Genomic DNA, 20,489 nt, shown 5'->3' with positions numbered 1-20,489 from the left:
ATCTGCTAAATGTAGCTGTCAAGAAAATGCACACATATAGAAAGAGAACCACCTAGCACAAATTACTGATATCGTTTAATTTATGTAAAATTTGTCAACTGTATCATTGATTATCTAGAATCTATAAATATTAAATGAGATCAATAATTTCAATATCACTTGCTTCCGACACATAGAACAGACACTTTGCAATTACTTCACCTTTACCGACGAGACCTTCTCTTTTTTTAACAAAAATAATTCGCTCTTGAAGAGTGTGAACGGAAGACGTTGAGTGCTTCCGAAAATAAGATTTTATTCAATCCGAAATGAGAGTATCAGAGCGCAATTCCGAAAGCACTTGATTTTGAGTTTATAGAAAATATAGAAGGGGTGCTCTTGAGTCGATTTTAATAGATGGATTCTGCACACTTAATTTGAATTGCTGGGTACAGTAACATTTTACTGGGGTTTTGAACAGCAAACCGTTTGGTAATCAATTCAGTAAAACAATTCGGTTACCGAATTCTCCGCAATCCGTTCCATCCAAACGTCAAAAAATACTGGTCAGTCAGCAGTTTCCTCTGAAAATGGCGACTTGACAGATGATTTGCTGTACCTGTTCTGTAAATTTTTGACGAGGTTCGGTAATGTTGGTATAATTTTGCCGAACAATCTGTCGAAATTTTACTGGATAATGTTTATGTACCGAAAACAATAGAAGTGCTGATAAATTCAGTAGAAAATATTGCGGGTTTCAGCGAATTATTCGAAAAATTACTGAAAAACGCTAAAAAATGAAAACTTTTCCGCAATTTTTCAAACAATTTGCAGACAGCTCCGTAAAAATATCACTTTACTGTGCAAGTCGTCGAAAAAAATTACTGAACAACTTTTTGCTGGCAACTTTTGGCTGGCTTAGTGTGTGTTTCCCTCTTTTTTCTCGGTTAATTCTGAGCATCTCTCTTATGTTATTCCATAAAGAGCAAAAATGAAACGAGAGACTGACACATACTTTAGACATAAAAACGAAACGATAATCCCAACTTATAGATTCAACCAATCACAACATTTTAGTCGCTCTCCATGTCTGCTTAGTGATATCTGTTCCTTTTATCGTCACGTCATTTTCGAACTTACTTGAACATTACAGGAAATTAGCAGCAATTGACATACGATTGAAAGACCACTACTACTGTGTGCTTTTCTCCGTATCAGCAAAGTTAATAATATACGTGTGTATGTATTTCTTGGGTACCATTTTATGTCCTGCTTAACTTTACTTTTTTTTTGTATATTGTACGATTGTTAAAAATATCACGGTTTTCCGAATTAACAGCGTTTTCAGTTCCTCGTATGAGAATGAAATTGAGTGTCAATAGAAATATTATCTCGAAAGAAAAACTGTCTTCTCGGCTATATCGTTCTCAGCGAATTAAGTTTTTTGGCCTAGTACGCTTGAATGTGTTTATAGTGGGAGTGCAGGACACTGACGTAATACAGAAATTCAAATTACGTGCAATTTAAAAATTTGTCATTTGAATAACTAGCTTTATTCTGGCTAGTATTATTTCCCAGTTTTGAAAAGTGGTAAAAACAACGTTTTTAAACAGCTATAACTTTTTATTAAAGCGAGATTTGCTCATAAAAACAAGTAAGGCTCAATAATGTGATTATTGCCTTTAATTTGAGTATTAACAGTTACAAGGATCAGCTCTAGAACTGAAGTTATTGCAATTAGTCTGATTGGACTCCGATAGAGCAGTGCTCCCAGGGACAGTTTACGTTGACGACGGAAAATGATTTTTTCATATATCTTCGTAATGGTGCAATATTATTGAAAACTGATAAATCTTAACAATTTAGACTGTCGTTGGCTACGTTTTCCACGTAACTGGACTATTGTAATTATTCTAGGAGTTCATGAGTCCAGGAGAATTGACCAGCTTCTAGCACTGCTTTGGAAGCACCTATCTTTATGAAAATAGGCTTTTCGTGTTTCTTGACTCCTCCGTTTTCAAGGAGAAATAGTTTTGAAACCCTACATGCACTAGAAAAAAGTTGGGCATGAAAGGGTATGTCTCCGTCTATTCTACTTTTCCATGTAATTCACTTATTTGACTCGATTTAATGCGTTAACTAAACGAATGATGTAAGCAATAAAAATGACAAAACGAGCGTTTAAGTTTGTCCAGCAGATCTCGTACTAGCGACTTGCCATTCCACGAGGAAACCTATTTACGAGGCGGTAAATTTCCTCATCATCTGCGTCCTTGGAATCGTTCATTTCTATCTCGCACACGTCCCTGTTCACATCGTGGCAGCTGGCTTCATATTCGCGAACATCTGATTTCATCATTTCTTTTTGCCCTTACGGGTAACGAGTGTGAACATCCTCAATGATGTTGCTGGCTTTTTGTGTTGAGATACTAGACGCAGCTCTTGCAGTTATCAATATTACCTGAACTGCTGTCACAAATTTGGCAATTGTTTGTGATTCAAGTAATGGTAATGGAGACTGTGAATGCGCAAAGAATTCTCTGTGCAATATTTCTATCGCATTATGGTTTATAGGAGGACGTTCGGGTCGTTCCACCTAGATTCGCACCACAAAACAACATTTGAAATACCGGGCAGGTGTCCTTCGTTATGAATATCATTTCTTCCAAATGCGACATGAGTCTTTTAATGACCACGGTTCCAGCAAGTGCTGTCAGTTCTTGTAGCCTAACATTGATTTTCTCGTCGGTCGTATATATAAGGATCTTTATTAAACCGTTTTCACACACACAACCAAGTTGTTATGGAAAACGAATAGTTTCGCCTAGGCCAATTTGTTGAACGCTATCAGCAGCAAGCCTGATGTTATGGCGGTCTTATGCGATAAAACCGAAAGTCAATAACCACCGTATGTGGCTGGAGCACCATTTCTTGCTTCTGCGACTCACTCTTCTCGTCAGATCGCCACGGCAAGAATAAAAGTAACAGTTCTTCAGACAAGGTACACAATATAAAAGTAGCCTTTTTTTCGTTCACTTCGCACTGGCTAGGGCAAAAGCAGTGGCCGTTATCTTATAAGTTCGAAATTGCAATTTTCATTAGTCTTTTTCATTAAATTTGTTCAAATCATACGAGATACAAAAACGTTTTTCTGTAAATTCATTTTAGAAAATTTCGGAGTAGTGCTTTGTCAAAATTCGCTCATTCGGTTGATCGTTTTCAAACTTTCAGGGAATTAAAAAGAAACATATTATTAAACTTTTTCCATGTTCGATTTATTCAATTTCATAACCATATCCAAATGCACGTTCCTTTTTCTTAACACTGACACAATGCTCAACCGGGTCAGAAAATCGCAGGGCCATCGTGAGACATCGATAATGGAAATAAACGCTATTGGAGGCATTCTTTCAAGTACATCTTCTTATTCCGGTTGCCCCGAAAGCAGTGCTCCGCTTTCCACACGAGCAAATTGCCTGCCAAATCATGTATTTTTTACAAACTTTGACATCTTTCAAACTTCCTTAGAGACATCGAACTTATGACCAGCAGTGAAGTAAAGGAGTCTAGGAAGCTGCTGTGCGGCACATACTAAAATCTTGTTCGAAAGTCGAACTGAAAAAGAAAGCCACAGTAAACATCAAGGGGTCGCAAAACTGGGACTCCGCCAAGGGCGCCAGAAGACAACGTTGCGACCCTGTCTGTAGCCCTACCTGTTTTTGGTTCACCTAGATTTACTACAGTACCAAATAGAGTATAAATCACATAATCGCGACAAGTTGATGGACCCAGTAATAAGTAAACCGCGACTGAATCACTCAAAGTTTAGCCTTTTTGAGCTTCCAATCGACATGTTGACCATTTAGTCTGTGATCCCTAAAGCGTAAGCGGTATGCGCGCCGATCTCCATTAAACGACTACTTTCAGCATCTTCAACTTCACTTGCGGAGGCACACATGCGTCGTCCGACAGTATCCCCCCTGGAAGACAGTTTCACTCTATACTCCACACGGAACCGGCCGAAGCGAGGTTGTGCGAGTAACACGGATAAATCTTTCCAATCGAAGCGGAAAACGGTTTTAAATCAATTTACGATCGCTGATTCTCGACATCAAAGCCAGACCGAGCAGCACGTCGTCAACGTCGTCGTCGTCCTGTTCGATATAGATGTGGAAAATTCAATTCCCAGCAACCCACCTCCTCCTCTTTCTCGTCTCAATCATTCCCACCAACCCCTTTCATGACTTCCCGATACCCATATTTCCCTGGAACTGAAGTTGGCCCGGCTGGTTTGTTCCTGGCAACGACGCCGCCGTGTTATCAATATTTTCCACCCAACCACCCCGCAGAAGTCAGTCTCCTTCCAGCAATCAAGTATTTATTTCAAATAAATTTATTTATACGAGCATCATACATATATACAAACATAAATATTTGCATCGCTTTGCTCGTTGCGAGTGAGCCCTTGTTTGTGCCGTTTGAAGATTGCTCGGCTCGCGTTTCTCTGACGCGCGCAACCAGTCCATCGATTGGATGCGAGGAGGAGGAGAGTGGATTCAGCAGAGGATGACCCCGGGGGGAGGGGGAAATTACAAAATCCTCCAGGCTCTGCCTGTGCTCCAGCCAAACATCTTCTGTTCCGAGAATTGGTAAGGCGGTAGTCTTGAGCGAGGCTGTCCTTCATTACTTTCACCGGCGGCTTTGGGAAGAACGGTAGGTGGCGTACCAATCGATAGAGAGCAGAAGGAAATATTTATAAAGTGCTCTCTTCCAGTCTGGAAATTATTTCAATACCTATATTGACTGGCGCGGAAGCTAGCTAGCATCCGCTCTCTTAGAATTATAATGGTGACTATGGAAGGACCGGAGATCGCAGCCGAGAAGGGAGCGGGAATAGTAGACGGAAAAAATAAATGATTGTAGATGTTGCTGATAGCCAAGAAGCCAACATGCGGGCGGTGCTCCTTGAGAAAAGGAATATTAACGATGTGAAAAGGTGCCCCCCGGGGGAACGATTCAGAGCTGAAAACGGTGCAGGTCCGCTGCTAAATCGGTTCCGCGGGGATAAAGATGAAGCGATAAATCGTTATGGATTCTTCCGCCATTTTGTGCATTTGCGCTATCGATGAGACGGAAAAGGGATTGAATTTATTTTAATTTCAATTTTCGTTGAAATCAATTATGGCTACCTAGTCTTAGTAGGCTGAACTCACCTTTGGTGCTAACCACAAACCAACTAATTAGACTAATCAGCAGATCCCCTAAATAGCTGCTATTCGCAAGTCAAACCACCCCAAAACTCACCTGACACTGCTGCGGACCGTGCCGCGTCGGCGAAGCGGTTTTAGGCCGTGGTTTTTTCACCACCGTCGGTAGCCCGTTGACCGTGACCGCGACCGTGGATGACCCACTGCCGCAACTATTACTGCCGGTGCTGCTGTTGCTGCTACTGATACTACTACTACTGCTGCTGCTGCTGCTGCTGTTGCTACTACAGCTGCTGGTACTGTCACTTCTACTGCTGTGTCCCCCAAGTGTGGCACTGGAGATGACCGTTGTACTGTTGTTGTTGTTGGCACTGTTGGCGGCGGCTGCAGAAGCAACAGCCGCCGCCGCCGAAGCTAGGGCAGCCGTAGCGGACTTGGAATTACTACTACTGCTGGCGCTGATGCTGCTGCTACTACTACTATTACTACTGATGCTACAGTTACTGCTACTTGGAGAGGAGGACGCGGATCCGGTTGTCATGTGTGAGACAGTCGTGGGGATGCAACCGTTCAGCTTGTCGGTTTTTGATGCTGTAAAAAGAAAGAGAGAAAAGAAACATCCTGTTGAATTAACTGCTTCAATTGATGATGAAATTTATTGAAGTACAGCATCTTAAAACAACACCCGGAAGAACCTGGCATGTACAGTGCACGATTGAAATTACTCTGTATTCAGCCATTGTCAATAACCATAATCCACGTTCGGATTAGTATTTGATTAGGATTCCACTGATGGACTGTTCCGCTTATTGCTTACCCCAAACTTGTTGCAGCATTTATCGTTCTTCTTCTCGATTCGATTCGACATACCACTCTCGGTGTACATTTGCTGGGCCAAGCCGGCGGATTAACCCATTCGGTTGGCACTGACTGGCAAGCCAAAAAGCGGAACCATCAGCAGAAGCGCGGGTGGCTAGATCAGTGCTGCACCACCGAGAAGCAACTTGCTCGGTCCGAAATGGGCGATGCGGTTGGACAGATAGGTACTAACAGTATTTTCGTTCTAAATCCAAACTGTCCTTCGGGAATTTTCCGGCAGGCTTGGTTTACGAGAAGTTTTGGCTGTTAGGGGGAACAATGAGCAGTGATGTGAAATGACTGGGGAGCGCACGGAAAAAAATCCGTTCATAAATTCATGAAACAAAATTTCGATTTCGTGAACTAAACTATTTACGAAAATCGTGACCAAATTCCTGAAATTATGAATAATAAGTCTCCTATTCATGAACCTATATGTGATTCTAAAAAATTAGTTCGACCCAAAAATATACATGATGTTACATCCAAATGTTTGGCTGGTTTACTTTAATTGTTAACTGAGCATGTTGGGTTTTTGTTATGATTCTTGTTCATAATTTGGAGACATGCTGGTTGCATAAACTATATCATCTAAAAGAGCCGACAGTTAACCGATGTTTATGATTTCAGGATTTCACAACAAGTTATCGTGATATTACTCATTCATAAGTTTACAATCGACTTTTTTATGAAAAATCTCTATGTTTCTTCAATCAATTTTCATGAAATGTAGTTTGTTGAACGCTGACAATTCTTATGAATACAACAAAAATGAATTCGTTAGCGGTAAAATTCAGAAACATCAAATTTTTGGACATTAACTCTACAAATCACATTTTTTTCGTTAAATGTCCTAATACCTCAACGTCCCCTATTTTTCCAGGATGGAAACTTTTCTCAAGCGTATTTTACACTAAAAGTAGTAAATTTAATAAGAATTTTGTTGTTAGATGAAGTTAATATGTGCAATTTTATGATAAAAATGTGAAATCGAGACTATATATCAGATAATTTGATGTTTCTGAATTTTACCGATAACGAATCTATTTTTATAGTGTTCCTAAGGATTTTTCACGTTTAGTTACTTTAGGCGTTCACACATGTTGTGTGAACTGCTTAAATTTAATGCCTAACTGACGCCAATTTGGTGTCCGTTTGGATATATCGTCTAGCTGGCAGCAAGTTGATGTCAGTTACTAACGAGTGGAACATGAAACATTCAAATCCAACTTCTCTAATTATTGAAAATAATTCACTAAGAAATGCAAAACATCAATATAAAAATAGCCGCTTAAATAGATATAAATCTCCTGGTGAAGATCCCGACCCAACCAGCTCTTTTCAACTTTGAAAAAACCAGCCATTCTAGAAGAAATATTGTAAGAAGGTTATTACTGACAACCGTCCGCAGCGTCTTAAAATCACTCAGGCTCTTGGGTACTATAGAACCAAGGAACCTCCAGAGATGAACAGGTTTGTAGACATAAAGTCTGGTTCACTTAGAATCCAGACACCTAGTGTTTTTGACACAACAACCGGTGTCCCTCAAGGAATTCACCTAGGACCACATCTCTTTCTCTCGTTCATCAACGATCTCTGCACCCGTACCAAATCTGGAAAAGTGGCTTGCACTTCGCCGTCCACAAATGTAAGGTGATAAGTTTTGGGCACTCGGCCATTTGAAAGTGTTGCAAAAATCATCAAGATCACAACATTTCGGAATCGTCAAGTATCTTCGAACAAATTTACAACGTGAAACAACACAGCATCTGATAAACTAATTTTGATGTTAAATTCTTCTAGAAGTAATGATGGAGAATTTAATCTTCAAACAAATTTAGTTCGGGACTCAATGTCTTCAGCAAAGTTTTCGTGTTATATTACAAACAACTTTGTTGAAGACATCAGGCAGGGTTCAGACTATTTGTAAAGGAAAATATTCAAAATAAGTTATTCTGACGTTACTGTGCATGATAAACGTCCTCTGCCGTTTCTATACAAAAAAGTCACATTTTGTCTTAGGCATGAGTTTTTGAAGCCTACAATAGATATTTTTTTTTCGAGAGTTGTCCTACTGGAGCTGTAGAGCTAGGTTCTCGGAAGGGCTCCCCGTCAGAATCACGTACTACAATTTGCAGACGAGACAGGCAATGTCGCCCAAAAAAACACTGCATTAGGCCAATTGTAGCGGGCCGTGATTCTGAATGTGATATTCATTGTACGGTTCAAGTATGTGCGGGCGTAGGGACTCGCGATCGCGTGTATCATCGCGAAGGGCTCGAACATTTGTACGTTAACGTGCTCGATCGCGTGTGCGTTTGTATGTCGCGTGTGCTAACGTGTATGAACTTCGCGTGTATAAATTTTATTTTATAACCGTGTGCCTTTCGCATATTCGCGTGTGTTCTAGAATGATCGCGCGCGGACCGTAAATCTGATACTTAATTTTTGATTTTTGGTGTACGGTTCCGATTCCAGAAGAAAGTGGGTTCTTACATATCATTAGAATTCCCATTCATGTCGCCGTAGAACGCGTGGTCTAGTGGATATGAGCTTCATTTTTTTTTTTTGATTGGTCCAACTGAATGTATGGACCTAAATTGCTAGAATGAAGGCTAAAGATTTCCGGACGTGACCGACTCATGATCGCGCGCGTTTGCGGGTTCGCGTTTGAGACCGCGTTTGTAACGTCGTAAGTACTAAAACGTTCACACAATTGCCGGAGTGTTATCAAGTTTACGCGATCTCGGGCATAGGTGTGCGTAGATGATCGCGAAGGGCTTAAGCGTTCGTATGTTGATGTGTTTGTCGCGTGTGCTCGCGTGTATGTGACTTCGCGTGTATAAATTCGATTTTGAAACCCTGCGGCGCTTCATATATTCGCGGACCGTCATTCTGATCTTTAGTTTTCGGTGTACGGATCACATTCTGACAGAGAGAGAGTTACCCCATATCACTAGAGTCTCCGGTCATGTCGCCATGGAACGTTTTATCTAGTGGATATGGGAGTTATTTTTCAATTTTATTATTTTTTTTGTTAATTAACAAGGACCTAGATTGTTTGTACAGAGGATAGAGACTTCCGGACGATCCCGATTCATGATGGCGCGAGCGCGGGAGTTTGTAGGTTGACGCTTGAGATCGTGTTGGTAAGTTTATGAGTGCTGAGATTTTCACCTTATCACCGGGGTGTAATCATGTTTGCGAGTTCGTAGGTTGCTTGGAAAATCGCGAGGGGCTCTAACGTTTGTGCGCTGACGTGATTTTGTAACGTGTGTTCTTGAATGGTTGCGCGAACCGTGAGTCTGATATTAAATTTTCAGTGCGCGGTTTGAATTCTGGCAGAGAGTGGGATCGTTTATATCGATAGGGTTCCCGGTCATGTCGCCATGAGACGTGTTGTCTAATAGGTATGGGCGTATTTTCTTAATTGGTCCAGCTGAAGGCATGGACCTAGGCTTCTAGGATCAAGGATAGACTTTCGGACGGGACCGAGTCGTAATCGCGTGCACGATGGCATTTTTGTAGGTTCCCGCTGAGACCGCGTTTGAGAATGTGTGAGTGTTAAGACGTTCACTATCACCATCTTTGTTGACCCAGCTGCAGACGGGTGTAGAATGGCAGTATAGGACTCGAAAAGAAGAAATAAAAGACAATATATGAGAGACGTAATAGATTAGATAGGTACAAGATACAGCTGAAGTTATGATCATCACATGAGATATACATTTGTGCTTCAAACACTACTAATACTTGAATAGCCAATCACCACACATAGCACATCCTTTCTCAATTATCTATTTGTTACTAGTTGATTGTTGGTTATGCGCTGGTAAATAGAGGAAAGGTATAGAACAGATAAAAGGCTCATATCAGCCCTCCCGGCCTCCTCGACACACCACTATCGAGGCGTATTGTAATCAACATCTTGAAGCGGGCTTCTTATATAAATCAAATCCTCAGTAGTCATAATGTTTGGTGGATTATTAACATGAGAACTAATTAACCTCTAGGAGTAGAACTTGGTGCAAATAAAAACTAAAAAGAGCGAAGGTCCTTATATTTAGATAACTCTATTGAATCTATTGTGGCTTGATGATGTTTACAATACCGTCAATCCCATCAACCTGCGAGAGGGAGTTTTTGAAGCCTACAATAGATATTTTGAAAAAAAAAACTGGAATTTAGAAAAACAAATCGAAAGTATAATTTTAAAGCACGATATGCTCCACACTTGTAGCAATCATACCTTCAACAAAATTATTTAATGACATTCTCAACAACTTTATTAAAGACACGAAGTCTACTACTATTAATTTGATTGTTAATTCTCCATAATCACTTCTAGTAGAATATATTACTAAAATTATGGTATAAAAATACGTTGTTTTATGCTGGAAAACTTCTTCAAAGCTTTCAATCTTTCAAACCACAATAAAAGTTTCTGAACCTATTTTTTGGTTTCGTTAACATACAATAAAATAAAGTTATCTATGGAGAATTGAATATTTCTTCTTCTTTGTAGCATAGCATAGCATATACGATTGCACAAATCGTGGGTGGCTGTACAATGATCAGCCAATATTTACCAAGATATCCACCATATCGTGTGGTAAGAAAAAAAAAACATTTGGGATTAACGCTTTTTCTTCATAGTGGAACAGTGTACACTTGGCCACTTCCTTACAATCGTCGAAGAAGTTGGTTCAACATCTACTTGCGAAAGTGCAAGGAACCCATACTACTTTCATAGATGTTTCAGGAATAGGAGTTTGTGTTAGTAGGGCAGGTTATTTATGAGGAGCTTATTCAACAATATTTCAGTGCAAAATGGATGTAATTTACCTTGTTTAGCCCGTATTTACAATTAGAAAATTATTTGGATAAAATATATAAACATTGAAAAAATAACATTTAATAATTTCACCTGCTCTTAATTAATTAGGGTGCAAGAATTCTTCTCCACCATCAGTGAAATCGTTGCATCAACTAGTCATTTATAGATGGCGCTACGCCAAACGAGCGGCGGCTACTTTTGGCGGCTAGATTCACGCGCATGCATTAAAAAGTTATCAGAATGTGACGATATAATCACTACGTAAAATCTCTCTATTTACACGCTATTCACACTTATTAACACGTAACTCTACAGAAGAAATGACTATGTGAATGATTGACTTCGATTTTCCGTCAAACACATAATATACTATTGCAAAACTTTGGAAATTGCACGAACAGAAAGACACGTCCGAGCGGTTCGGCAGTGCTGCCACTTTCCTCTATATTGATTCTTCTTCTTTGCGAACTCAATATTTTATCAAAGTTACATCAAATTCCAGCATTTTCGAAACAGCATCGATTTTTATCAAAATCCTCATCAAACTAAATTTCCAGCCACGCCACTGCAAAAATGTGCTATACTTCCTACATACCTAAATTCTGGCTCATTTTTTCCTGCAGTCTGATATAAAAGAAATGTATGGAAAGAACAGCTCATGCTAGAAAGAATGAAAATATCCGGAGAATGCTTAGACCAATAACAATGAATATTTCAAATACAAGAAAAAATTAACAGTATTCAATTCAAGACAACCAAATCATGTTCGTTACTAAGGGCCCATTCATAAATTACGTAACGCTTTTAGGGTGTGGAGGGGATACAACAAATTGTGACATATGGAAAAGGGGGAGTAAACTAGAACGTAACGTATCATGCAAACTAGAACGCAACGTATCATGGGAGGGGGGATATAGAAATTTATGACAACATGTAACAACATGGGGGAAGGAGGAGTCAATTTTGGGCAATTTTTCCGTTTCGTTATTTATGAATGGTCCCTAATTAGGTAGTATCCGTGTCTCTATTATGGTTATGCAGTCAAACAGAATAGGCAGTAGGGGAGACCGGGGCTAGTTGGCGGTGTTTTCAGTTTTAAATTTTTCCCGCTTTGATGTAGGTAGATCTTGCAAAATAGAACACGCGGCATGAAAGAGCAGACTGTTGGCAACATCTCAGATTTTTTTAAAAGTGTTTGATGCATTCAATAATCATTCGGGAAATAGATTGAAAATCACGCAAAGTATTTAAAATTTAGAAAATTTACTTGGTATGCTCGAAAATACAATATCACCCGCAACTTCCACCAAACAAATCGTTTTGCAACAAAAACTCGTTGGATAATGGGTTTTACATAACTTGAGCTACACAAGAAGAGGCAGCGCTATATGTCTAAGGAATCATCCATAAATGACGTAGCATTATATGGGGGAGGGGGAGTTTTGCATTTTGTGATGATGTGTGACGACAGGGGGTAGGGGGTCATGTCATGCTACGTAGCTTTTTTAAAGAGGAATAACTAACATCGTTTTTTTAATTTTTTTTTATTTTACGGGGACAAGGAGGGGGGAGAGTTACCGTCAAGCTACGTAATAACAAGAGGGGTATTCAGAGGTTTATGACGAAATGCTACGATGGAGGAGGGGGGTGTTAAAAATCACTTAAAAATCGCTACGTCATTTATGGGTCGTCCCTAATAGAAACAGAGAAAAAGGGATTCCGCCAACTTACCCCAACCGCCAACTAGCCCCGGGCTCCCCTATTGCTGTCGGCCAAGAACTATTGGCATTCGGTCAAACAGAATTCGGTCAAACGGTATTCGACCAAACGGCTTATGGCCAAATCACAGTCGACCAAACGACCCGTTTGGCCAATTGGTGTTCAGCCAAATGACCTAGTTGGCCAAATGTCCCTTTCGACTAAGTGGCAATCGGTCAAGCAGCGTTCGGCCAAATGGCTTTCGGCAAAACGACCCTTTCAAGAACCATAAAATATCATAAAAAATACAACAAATATTCTACAATTACTAAAAACCTTTAAATCCACCCTAAACAGTACCATAAAAGTAATATAAACATACTACAAAAATTCATAAATTATGCCATAAAACCCATAAAATACTATATCATGAACGCACAGTATATATTCTATACCATCAAATACTATAAACCACTATAGAAGCATTATAAAGGTATCATAAAATATTATCAAATGCACCACATAATACCGTAAAATTTCCCTATACTATACTTTATAAGTATTCACCAAAAAAGCGCCCATGAAAGAACACAACTATTTCCATAGTTCCAAGCGTTTGGTTCTCAAGCAAAAGGGGAGGAGTTTGTTTACGGTTTTTCGCCAGCAAACCAGAACGTTTGTGCCTCACTTCCCGGGATATCACTCGGGATTATCATGTTACTTCGGGCATTCAATCTACACTTTGAAACATTTGGATTTACCCGAGCAAACGAAAAACACATAATACCCACATGATTATGGTTTTCATTTTCGTCCGTGTCCCTTATCACTTATTTTTATAAAGTGATTCATCAGCAGTGCTATTTTTGAAAATGAACCACCTCGGTTACGCAACTAAATAATTAAGCAGTCTTCATTTCGTTATATTCTGAATTGCACATATTTTGTCTCTTGTAATTTTTAATGTTCTTTGAATTGATGGCATTGTAAGGAAACACGTTTCCGCCGGTTGGTGCCAATCGAGCTGACCTTTCTTTAGATTGAGCAAACTAATTTCTTTGTTTGTTTAGTGTTTATTTGACCAACTAGGAAACGAATCCACTGGGTATTTAATACGCGCGGGGAATACGCATGGTCTTGTCTGGGTGAATGATTTACTTTTAGTCCATTAAATCATCTGTTAGTGGGATAGGGTAACTCTTTGCCCCAACCTACTAACAAAAACTCCTTCCCGTGGCAAATGTGGAGATGCAGAGGTATACACAGTCTTCATAACAACGATTGTTATACTAACATTCCTTCCCTTCCCCGATGATTGAAAGGACGTGTATAGAACTCTCGAAACGTGCGCATTCGTTTATTCTCTGTGCAATTTCGCTTGTTCTGGTCAATCACGTAGTAGCAACTACAAATTGTACGGTCATCATGCTCATGCTCATGGTTACGCTAATGCCCATTTATTTTGGTTTTAAACAACTAAGGTCATTCCCGGTTAATAGTTTTCCTGTACTTCACCAACTTCATATTAGAATTTTTAGGTTTTAGTACTCCTTTTTGTCCGTCGATACGACGATCAAGATATCTCTATTGCAAAATGTTAATTGAATTTTTTATCCCAGACCAATGTTTATTAAATATCAAAGCTCATATGCCTTACCCTTCACTTGGTCTTAAAGCAAGCCAGCCTGCTCCATGGTCAAACCGATCCGGTATGAGCGAGAGAAAGAAAAATAAACATTGTCCTTTCACTGAACTCCAGCTTACACTGCTGCTAAAGCAGCTAGGCTGGCTGTTGATACAAGCTAACGAGGAACCTGCTCTCGTTCCGGGGGCCACTCGTTTGTGGTCCCCGGATAAAATATATTTACTGATATGCAGAATTATTTCAATAAATTTATGTTACCCAAGCACAACCACTTTCCAGTGCTGCCCTCCTCTAGAAAAGCCGGACTTGAGCCAAACAACGTCCAAATCTGATAAAGGGGGGCCTTCCGTGTGTGGTGACTGACCAACCGATCGACCATCCGACCAACTGAGTAGAGCAGTGGAAATGGGATAAAATGTCTTGTTACGATTGTTGCTTTTTGCGAACCGGAAGTGCACATCGGGGCTCCTTCCAGAACGGGGGATTGGGATTGTGTATTGTTCTCGGTCAGTGCATGTCTGCTACCGCATGTAAGATTGGGTGTGCGTGTGTGTGTGAGATTGTTTGTTCGTGGCATTGGTGCTGCTGAATCTAATTAAGGCCTATAGCTCTCTAACCGTGTGTAACAGTAGCTGGAGCTGGAGTGTTTTACTATAATAGGAATGAAAGATCTAATTTATGGCTTGAGAAGGTAGTTTCCTTGCCATTGGTCATGCACGTACACACACAGACAGATACAGATGGGGATATTGTAGGCTTTTGATTCAATGGTTTTTAACGATTGCGAGGTTGATTTGTTGACATGTAATCATTGCTCTTCTTCTGCGGGCTTTACAAATTACGTATGCTGGAAAGTCAGTCCAGTCAATTGTGAATGCCATTCTAGACTGTCGTTTTATAACAAGACGGTACTTCTAGATAGATGTTTTCTTCTTCTACATTCCTCACATCCTCTGCCATTCTGTTCTCAATTAGAAAGCATGATTTGAATTCTCATTTTCATGTTGGTCCATTTTGACCCCTTAATTTTCCATCAAGAAATCCCGTGTCAGTTTCTCTAGAAGAACCCAATTGAAACACATCCATCGAACTCCGTACCCCGGTGGAACGATTCCAATGGCTGCTCTAAATTCGACGCTTCCAAATTAAATCATCACCGGCTTGGGCCTAATCCTTCGCCAAACAGTTGTCCAAAGAGTTCTCTCAACAAGTCATAATCCTCTCTCTGTGCTTGTCATTAGGCGTCCAATTTTCCGCTTCAATATGTTCGCAATTTTCCGTTTTCCATCTGTGACGCTGCTGCGACCAACCTAAGCTAGCAGCAGTAGATTGAAGTGGCTTTTCGGTTCATGGTTGCTCAGTCCAGTTCAGTCCAGAATTGGTGGATGGGAAATGGCTGCAAAGGGTACATGGGAGATTAACGAAATCACTCACTAATAAAAACAGAAAAAGTGGCATTGACAATGAAAAACGTAATCCTGCCAGGATTAAGGGCCTCGCAGTAGGCCAGAAAGCTACTGGCGACTAGTGATCCGGTATGTAGTTCATCGGTTTAGACTTTAGAGTGTTTGGAAAAGTATTGCGGGGAAAATTTGGCCATTTTCTGGAAATTTTGGATTTGATCTAGATAACTTGAAACCGATCTAAAACAGTTCTAACTTTTTATGGAAGCGTCCTAGAAAAAAAAACAGCAAAACAGTTTTCAGCAAAGTTGTTTCTTTTGATAAATACAATATACGTTTCAAATGCTGGTTTACTCGAAAATGCATGTAGATGGCACTGTATCCCAAAAAATGAATTTTAACGATTTTGACATTCATATATCGTTTAGAAAAATATATCTTATCACTTTCTTTAACAAAGTTATTCGTTTTCACATTTTTGGCATATTCTTCGTGCTATAGGAAAAGTAATACTATATTGAAAGTGAAAAAGGTTAAAACCCCAATAAACGATACGATACAATTCGACGAGGAAAATCTATGGAATTTGCGTTTCGACTGCGTCTCATCAGAATCCGACACCAACTTAGTGACAGAACTAAGCTAGCGCCGGATTGACGCTAACTCTAAAAAAACGAAGACGCAATTTGTGTTCCTGAGCGAACCCCTAGTCAAGCGTGATGTCCCGCAAGAAAAGAAGCTTAGTCCTATTACTAAGATAGTGTCGGATAGTGATGAAATGAAGTTGAAACGCAAATTCCACAGCTAATTTAGTTACAGGTTGTATGCCCTGCACGCGCAAAGATGGCTTCCACATTTTTCTCCTTAATGGAGAAACAATAGTTTTTACCAGAATCATTTACTACCATTGCAGACAAGATGGGAAATGTCACCCACTGAAACACTGCTTAAGACCAATTGCGACGGGCCGCGATTTTAAATGTTATATTGTACATTGTACAGATCAGATCTATGCGGGTATAGGGACTCCCACGACCGCGTGTATCGTCGCGAAAGGGTTGAATGTTTGTACGTTAACGTGATCGATCGCGTCGCGTGTGGTAGCGTGTATAAATTCTATTGTATTACCGTGTGTCCATTCACATATTCACGTGTGTTCTTGGAAGACCACGCGTGGACCGTGAATGTGATACTTAATTTTCCGTGTACGGTTCAGATGCTAGGAGAGAGTGATTTCTTTCATATCACTAGAGTTTCCCGTCATGTCACCATTGAACGTATTATCTAGTAGATATCAGTGTCATTTTTTATTGGTCCAGCTGAAGGCGTTTATAGGTTCAGCCTTGAGACCACGATTGTAAAGTTATAAGTGCTACTACTTAGTCACTTAGTCATCGGGACGTTATGCTGTTTGTGAGATCGCGGGCGCAGGTATGTGCGTGGATAGTCTGGAAGAGCTCGAGCGTTTGTATGTGAACGTGTTTATCGCGTGTGCTAGCGTGTATGTAACTTTGCGTGCCTAAATTCGATTTTAGAAAACGAGTGGCCATTCGCATATTCACGTGTGTACTTGGACGATTAATCTGATACTTAATTTTTAGTTAATTAATACTTAATTAATTTATTTAGAACAGTGGTTTGCAACCGGAGGTGAATTCACCCCCAGGGGTGAATTAGACTAATGTAAGGGTTGAATTATGCGGGGTAAATTATCAATATCAATATTGTTCAGTGAATCAAGAATAAAAATGCTGTCTGAGAAAGTACAGGAACAGAGTTCGAATTGAAATACTATGGCGTTCATTCAATTGAAAATATTTTTTCTTTTCTGACAGGGTGGTTAGCAATTTTCACCAAAGAAGTACATGATAAGGATCAATATTTGGAAAGGAGTACATGGAACGAAAAAGGTTGAAAACCACTGGTGTAGAAGAAAAGAGATTTCTACATATCACTAGAGATCCCGGTCATGACACCATATTGTCTAGTGAATATGAGCGTCATTTTTCTGGTACAACTTAAGGCACAGACCTAGGTTGCTGAGACCGAAGGTGGGAATTTTCGGACGTGACCGATGCATTATCGCGTGAACATGGGCGTTTGTATACTCCCGTTTACAATTTTATTACTGCTACAATATTCACTTAATCAGCTGGGTGTTTTCATGTTTGCGAGACCGCGAGATTTTGTGTGCGTGGATGATCGCGAAGATCTTAAGCGTTTGTATGTTAACGTGCTGAATACTAGAAGAGAGTAAGATTTCACATATCATTAGGGTCCCCGGTCATGTCGCCATAAGACGCGTTGTTTAGTGAATATGGACGTCAGGTTTTTGGTTAGTTCGACTGAAGGCATGAGGCTGCTAGGACCGAGGGTAAGGACTTCCGGACTGATGATTCACGTGCGTCGGTAAATTTATCGTATGTTAATTTATCCAGTTCGATCTTCCCGAATGAATCGAATTGAATACACGAATTGAACACCGGAAAAAGGGACCAATGAATTCTGGGAAGGATTACCCACTATTCTATCATATACGCCAGTTCTGCATTCATTCCCTGACCCAGCTGTCACCAATACTCAAATTACTACAGTAACACTAATACAGTCGGGTCTCCTACTACGCGAATAATGAAAAAAGGCGTGAAAAAAGAATTGGCGTAATAGGAATCCCATAGCTTATGGACTTTTGACTAGCTTTGGGCTGTGGTCGAATATTTCGTCTGCGTTAACATTTAGCGACATACTTTCTTTAGCAAAGTTGTTGTGCTTACTTAGATCTACAATTTAGAGTAATTTGATAACCAATTAGTTGATAACTGTGCCGTCAGGGGTGCATTAAAAGAGAGTAAATAAATCGAACCTCTCGTCGTGAAAGTGACTATCAGTGAATGGGTTTAGCATGAAATATATCGAAAAACTAATTATTTTGAAAGGTTGTGTCTCAGGAAGAATTGTCCAAAAAGTCAAGAGCTTCTAAATGGTGGAAATAATAACTCGGAATTGTCCCACCAGGCGACGCTAGTGCGAATGCAAATGTTCAACTAATGTCAAAATCATTCTTTATCTCAATCACGAGAATATTTGGAGAGTTACTGACTTCAGCAAAGTTGCTCGAGAAATCAAAAACTACCAGATGGGGTGACAAATAAGTTTGGGATACTCTCACTATGTGGCGCTAGTGAGCGTACCGCATTTCAGCACATTATAGAATATGATACATCTCAAAAGTCTAATAGCTTAGAAAGATGGTGTTTTTGGTAAAGTTCTAGAGGAGGTCAAGGGCTACACGATTATAGACAAATCAAATTGAACTAGGTCCGCCAAGGGGTGCTAGTGAGCATGTCCTATTTTTAAAATTGTATATCTCGAGATCATGATAATTTAGTAGTGTGGTATCTTCGGCAATATTCATCTACGGATCGAGTGCTGCCCGAAGGCGAATAGATAATTTCAAAATCCAGCCACTAGGCGGTGCTAGGGAGAATACAACTTCCAGTAAGAATAATTGAATAATTTTGGAAAATGTTTTCTGAAAATTTTCTGAGGATGACAAGCCCTGTTTGATAAGGTAATGATTAAATTAAATATCAGCTGCTAGGCGGCGCTAGTGATCATGAAGATACTGAATATCTTCAAATGATGGCAATTTAGAAGGGTGATGAGTTCAGCAAAGTTGCTCGAGATGTCAAGGACTGCCCGATGGTGAAATATTGGTTCGGGATACTCTCACCATGCGGCGCTAGTGAGCGTAAAAGTTTTCAATACACGGTAGATTGCAATATATCCCAAAAATTGATAATTTGGAAAGATGTTTTAGCAAAATTCTTGAGGAGGTGTAGGGAGGGCCACCCTGCACTTGTGAGCAGCTAGTAAAAAATTTGATATTCAAAATGGAAAAATTTTCAGCAATATGGTCATAAGTTTTATTTTAAATAGCTTTTTGTTGGCAGAAGAAAACCAATTGTTTTTGACATTTTCAATGTACAGAGGGGTCCGACAACGTGTCCGCGCAGTAGGAATCCGCGTAGTAGGAATCCGCGCAGTAGGAGACCCGACTCTATGCTTCCACTTTTTCATTCATTCGATGGGTGATCGTTACTTGGGCACGTGCAGAATATAAATAAACACAAAACAACCATAAACCTTGTCGGTCTCCCCGATGCACTACTATTGAGGCGTAATGCAATAACCATCTTAATGAAGTTGTCTATCAGAGGTTCTTTAGAACTTGTTTGCAATACCGTAATCCGTAATTTAATATTAATTAATTTAATAATTTCTTCATGATATAATTACAGATAATTTTAATTTTTTTTTAATTTTTTTACTTTTGTTGAAAAAACAATGACTTTTTTGTCTTTTAACAAAAAAATGGTTTTTGTAAGAGATGTCATAACTCTTTATCGGATAGTTTTGTTGTGCAAAATGCATTTCTACGCCATTTTAAAAAAATACTCTTGAGTCAATATGATCTGATTGATGGTAGATGCCGGTGAAACGTGTCAAGAGTTTAAAGTCGCAATTAAGCTTAATGAAGATAGTGTGGTCAAAGTGTTGTTAGCCTCCATTAGCTCTTTTCTTCGTTGACCTAGTTCAAAACACTTGTTAAGCTCAGACTACGCTGTGTACTTGCAAACATACTGTGCTCGTAATATTAGGTATGATCGTCCCATATAGAAAAATATTAGGCACGATTTTTTTTAAATTCGTCATTAGGGTGCCGCTTTTCATGTTAGACTGGCCCAAAAAGTCGTAATTTTTTGAAACTTGAATTTATAAAAATCTGCACTTTTAACCGTTGGACCGTTTTCATTGATTTATATTTTTTAGCTTGAAAAGTTTTTAAATGTAGTTTCCAG

The 20,489-nt window shown here is 39.7% G+C and overlaps 1 protein-coding gene across 13 annotated transcripts in view; it reads right to left on the bottom strand.

Annotated features, from left to right (window-relative positions):
- The window catches only part of LOC131677187 (serine-rich adhesin for platelets), a 945,885-nt gene that overhangs the window by 72,149 nt on the left and 853,247 nt on the right, over window positions 1-20,489 (bottom strand). For all 13 annotated transcript variants that reach the window (XM_058956882.1, XM_058956887.1, XM_058956884.1 and 10 more), the window contains one exon: window positions 5,284-5,777. In XM_058956882.1, coding sequence (XP_058812865.1) covers window positions 5,284-5,777 — 494 coding nt within the window. The remainder of the gene's footprint in view (window positions 1-5,283; window positions 5,778-20,489) is intronic.

This window comes from Topomyia yanbarensis, chromosome 1, assembly GCF_030247195.1.
Source record: "Topomyia yanbarensis strain Yona2022 chromosome 1, ASM3024719v1, whole genome shotgun sequence".
Lineage (NCBI taxonomy): Eukaryota > Metazoa > Arthropoda > Insecta > Diptera > Culicidae > Topomyia > Topomyia yanbarensis.
This window is presented reverse-complemented; position numbering and strand designations above follow the sequence as displayed.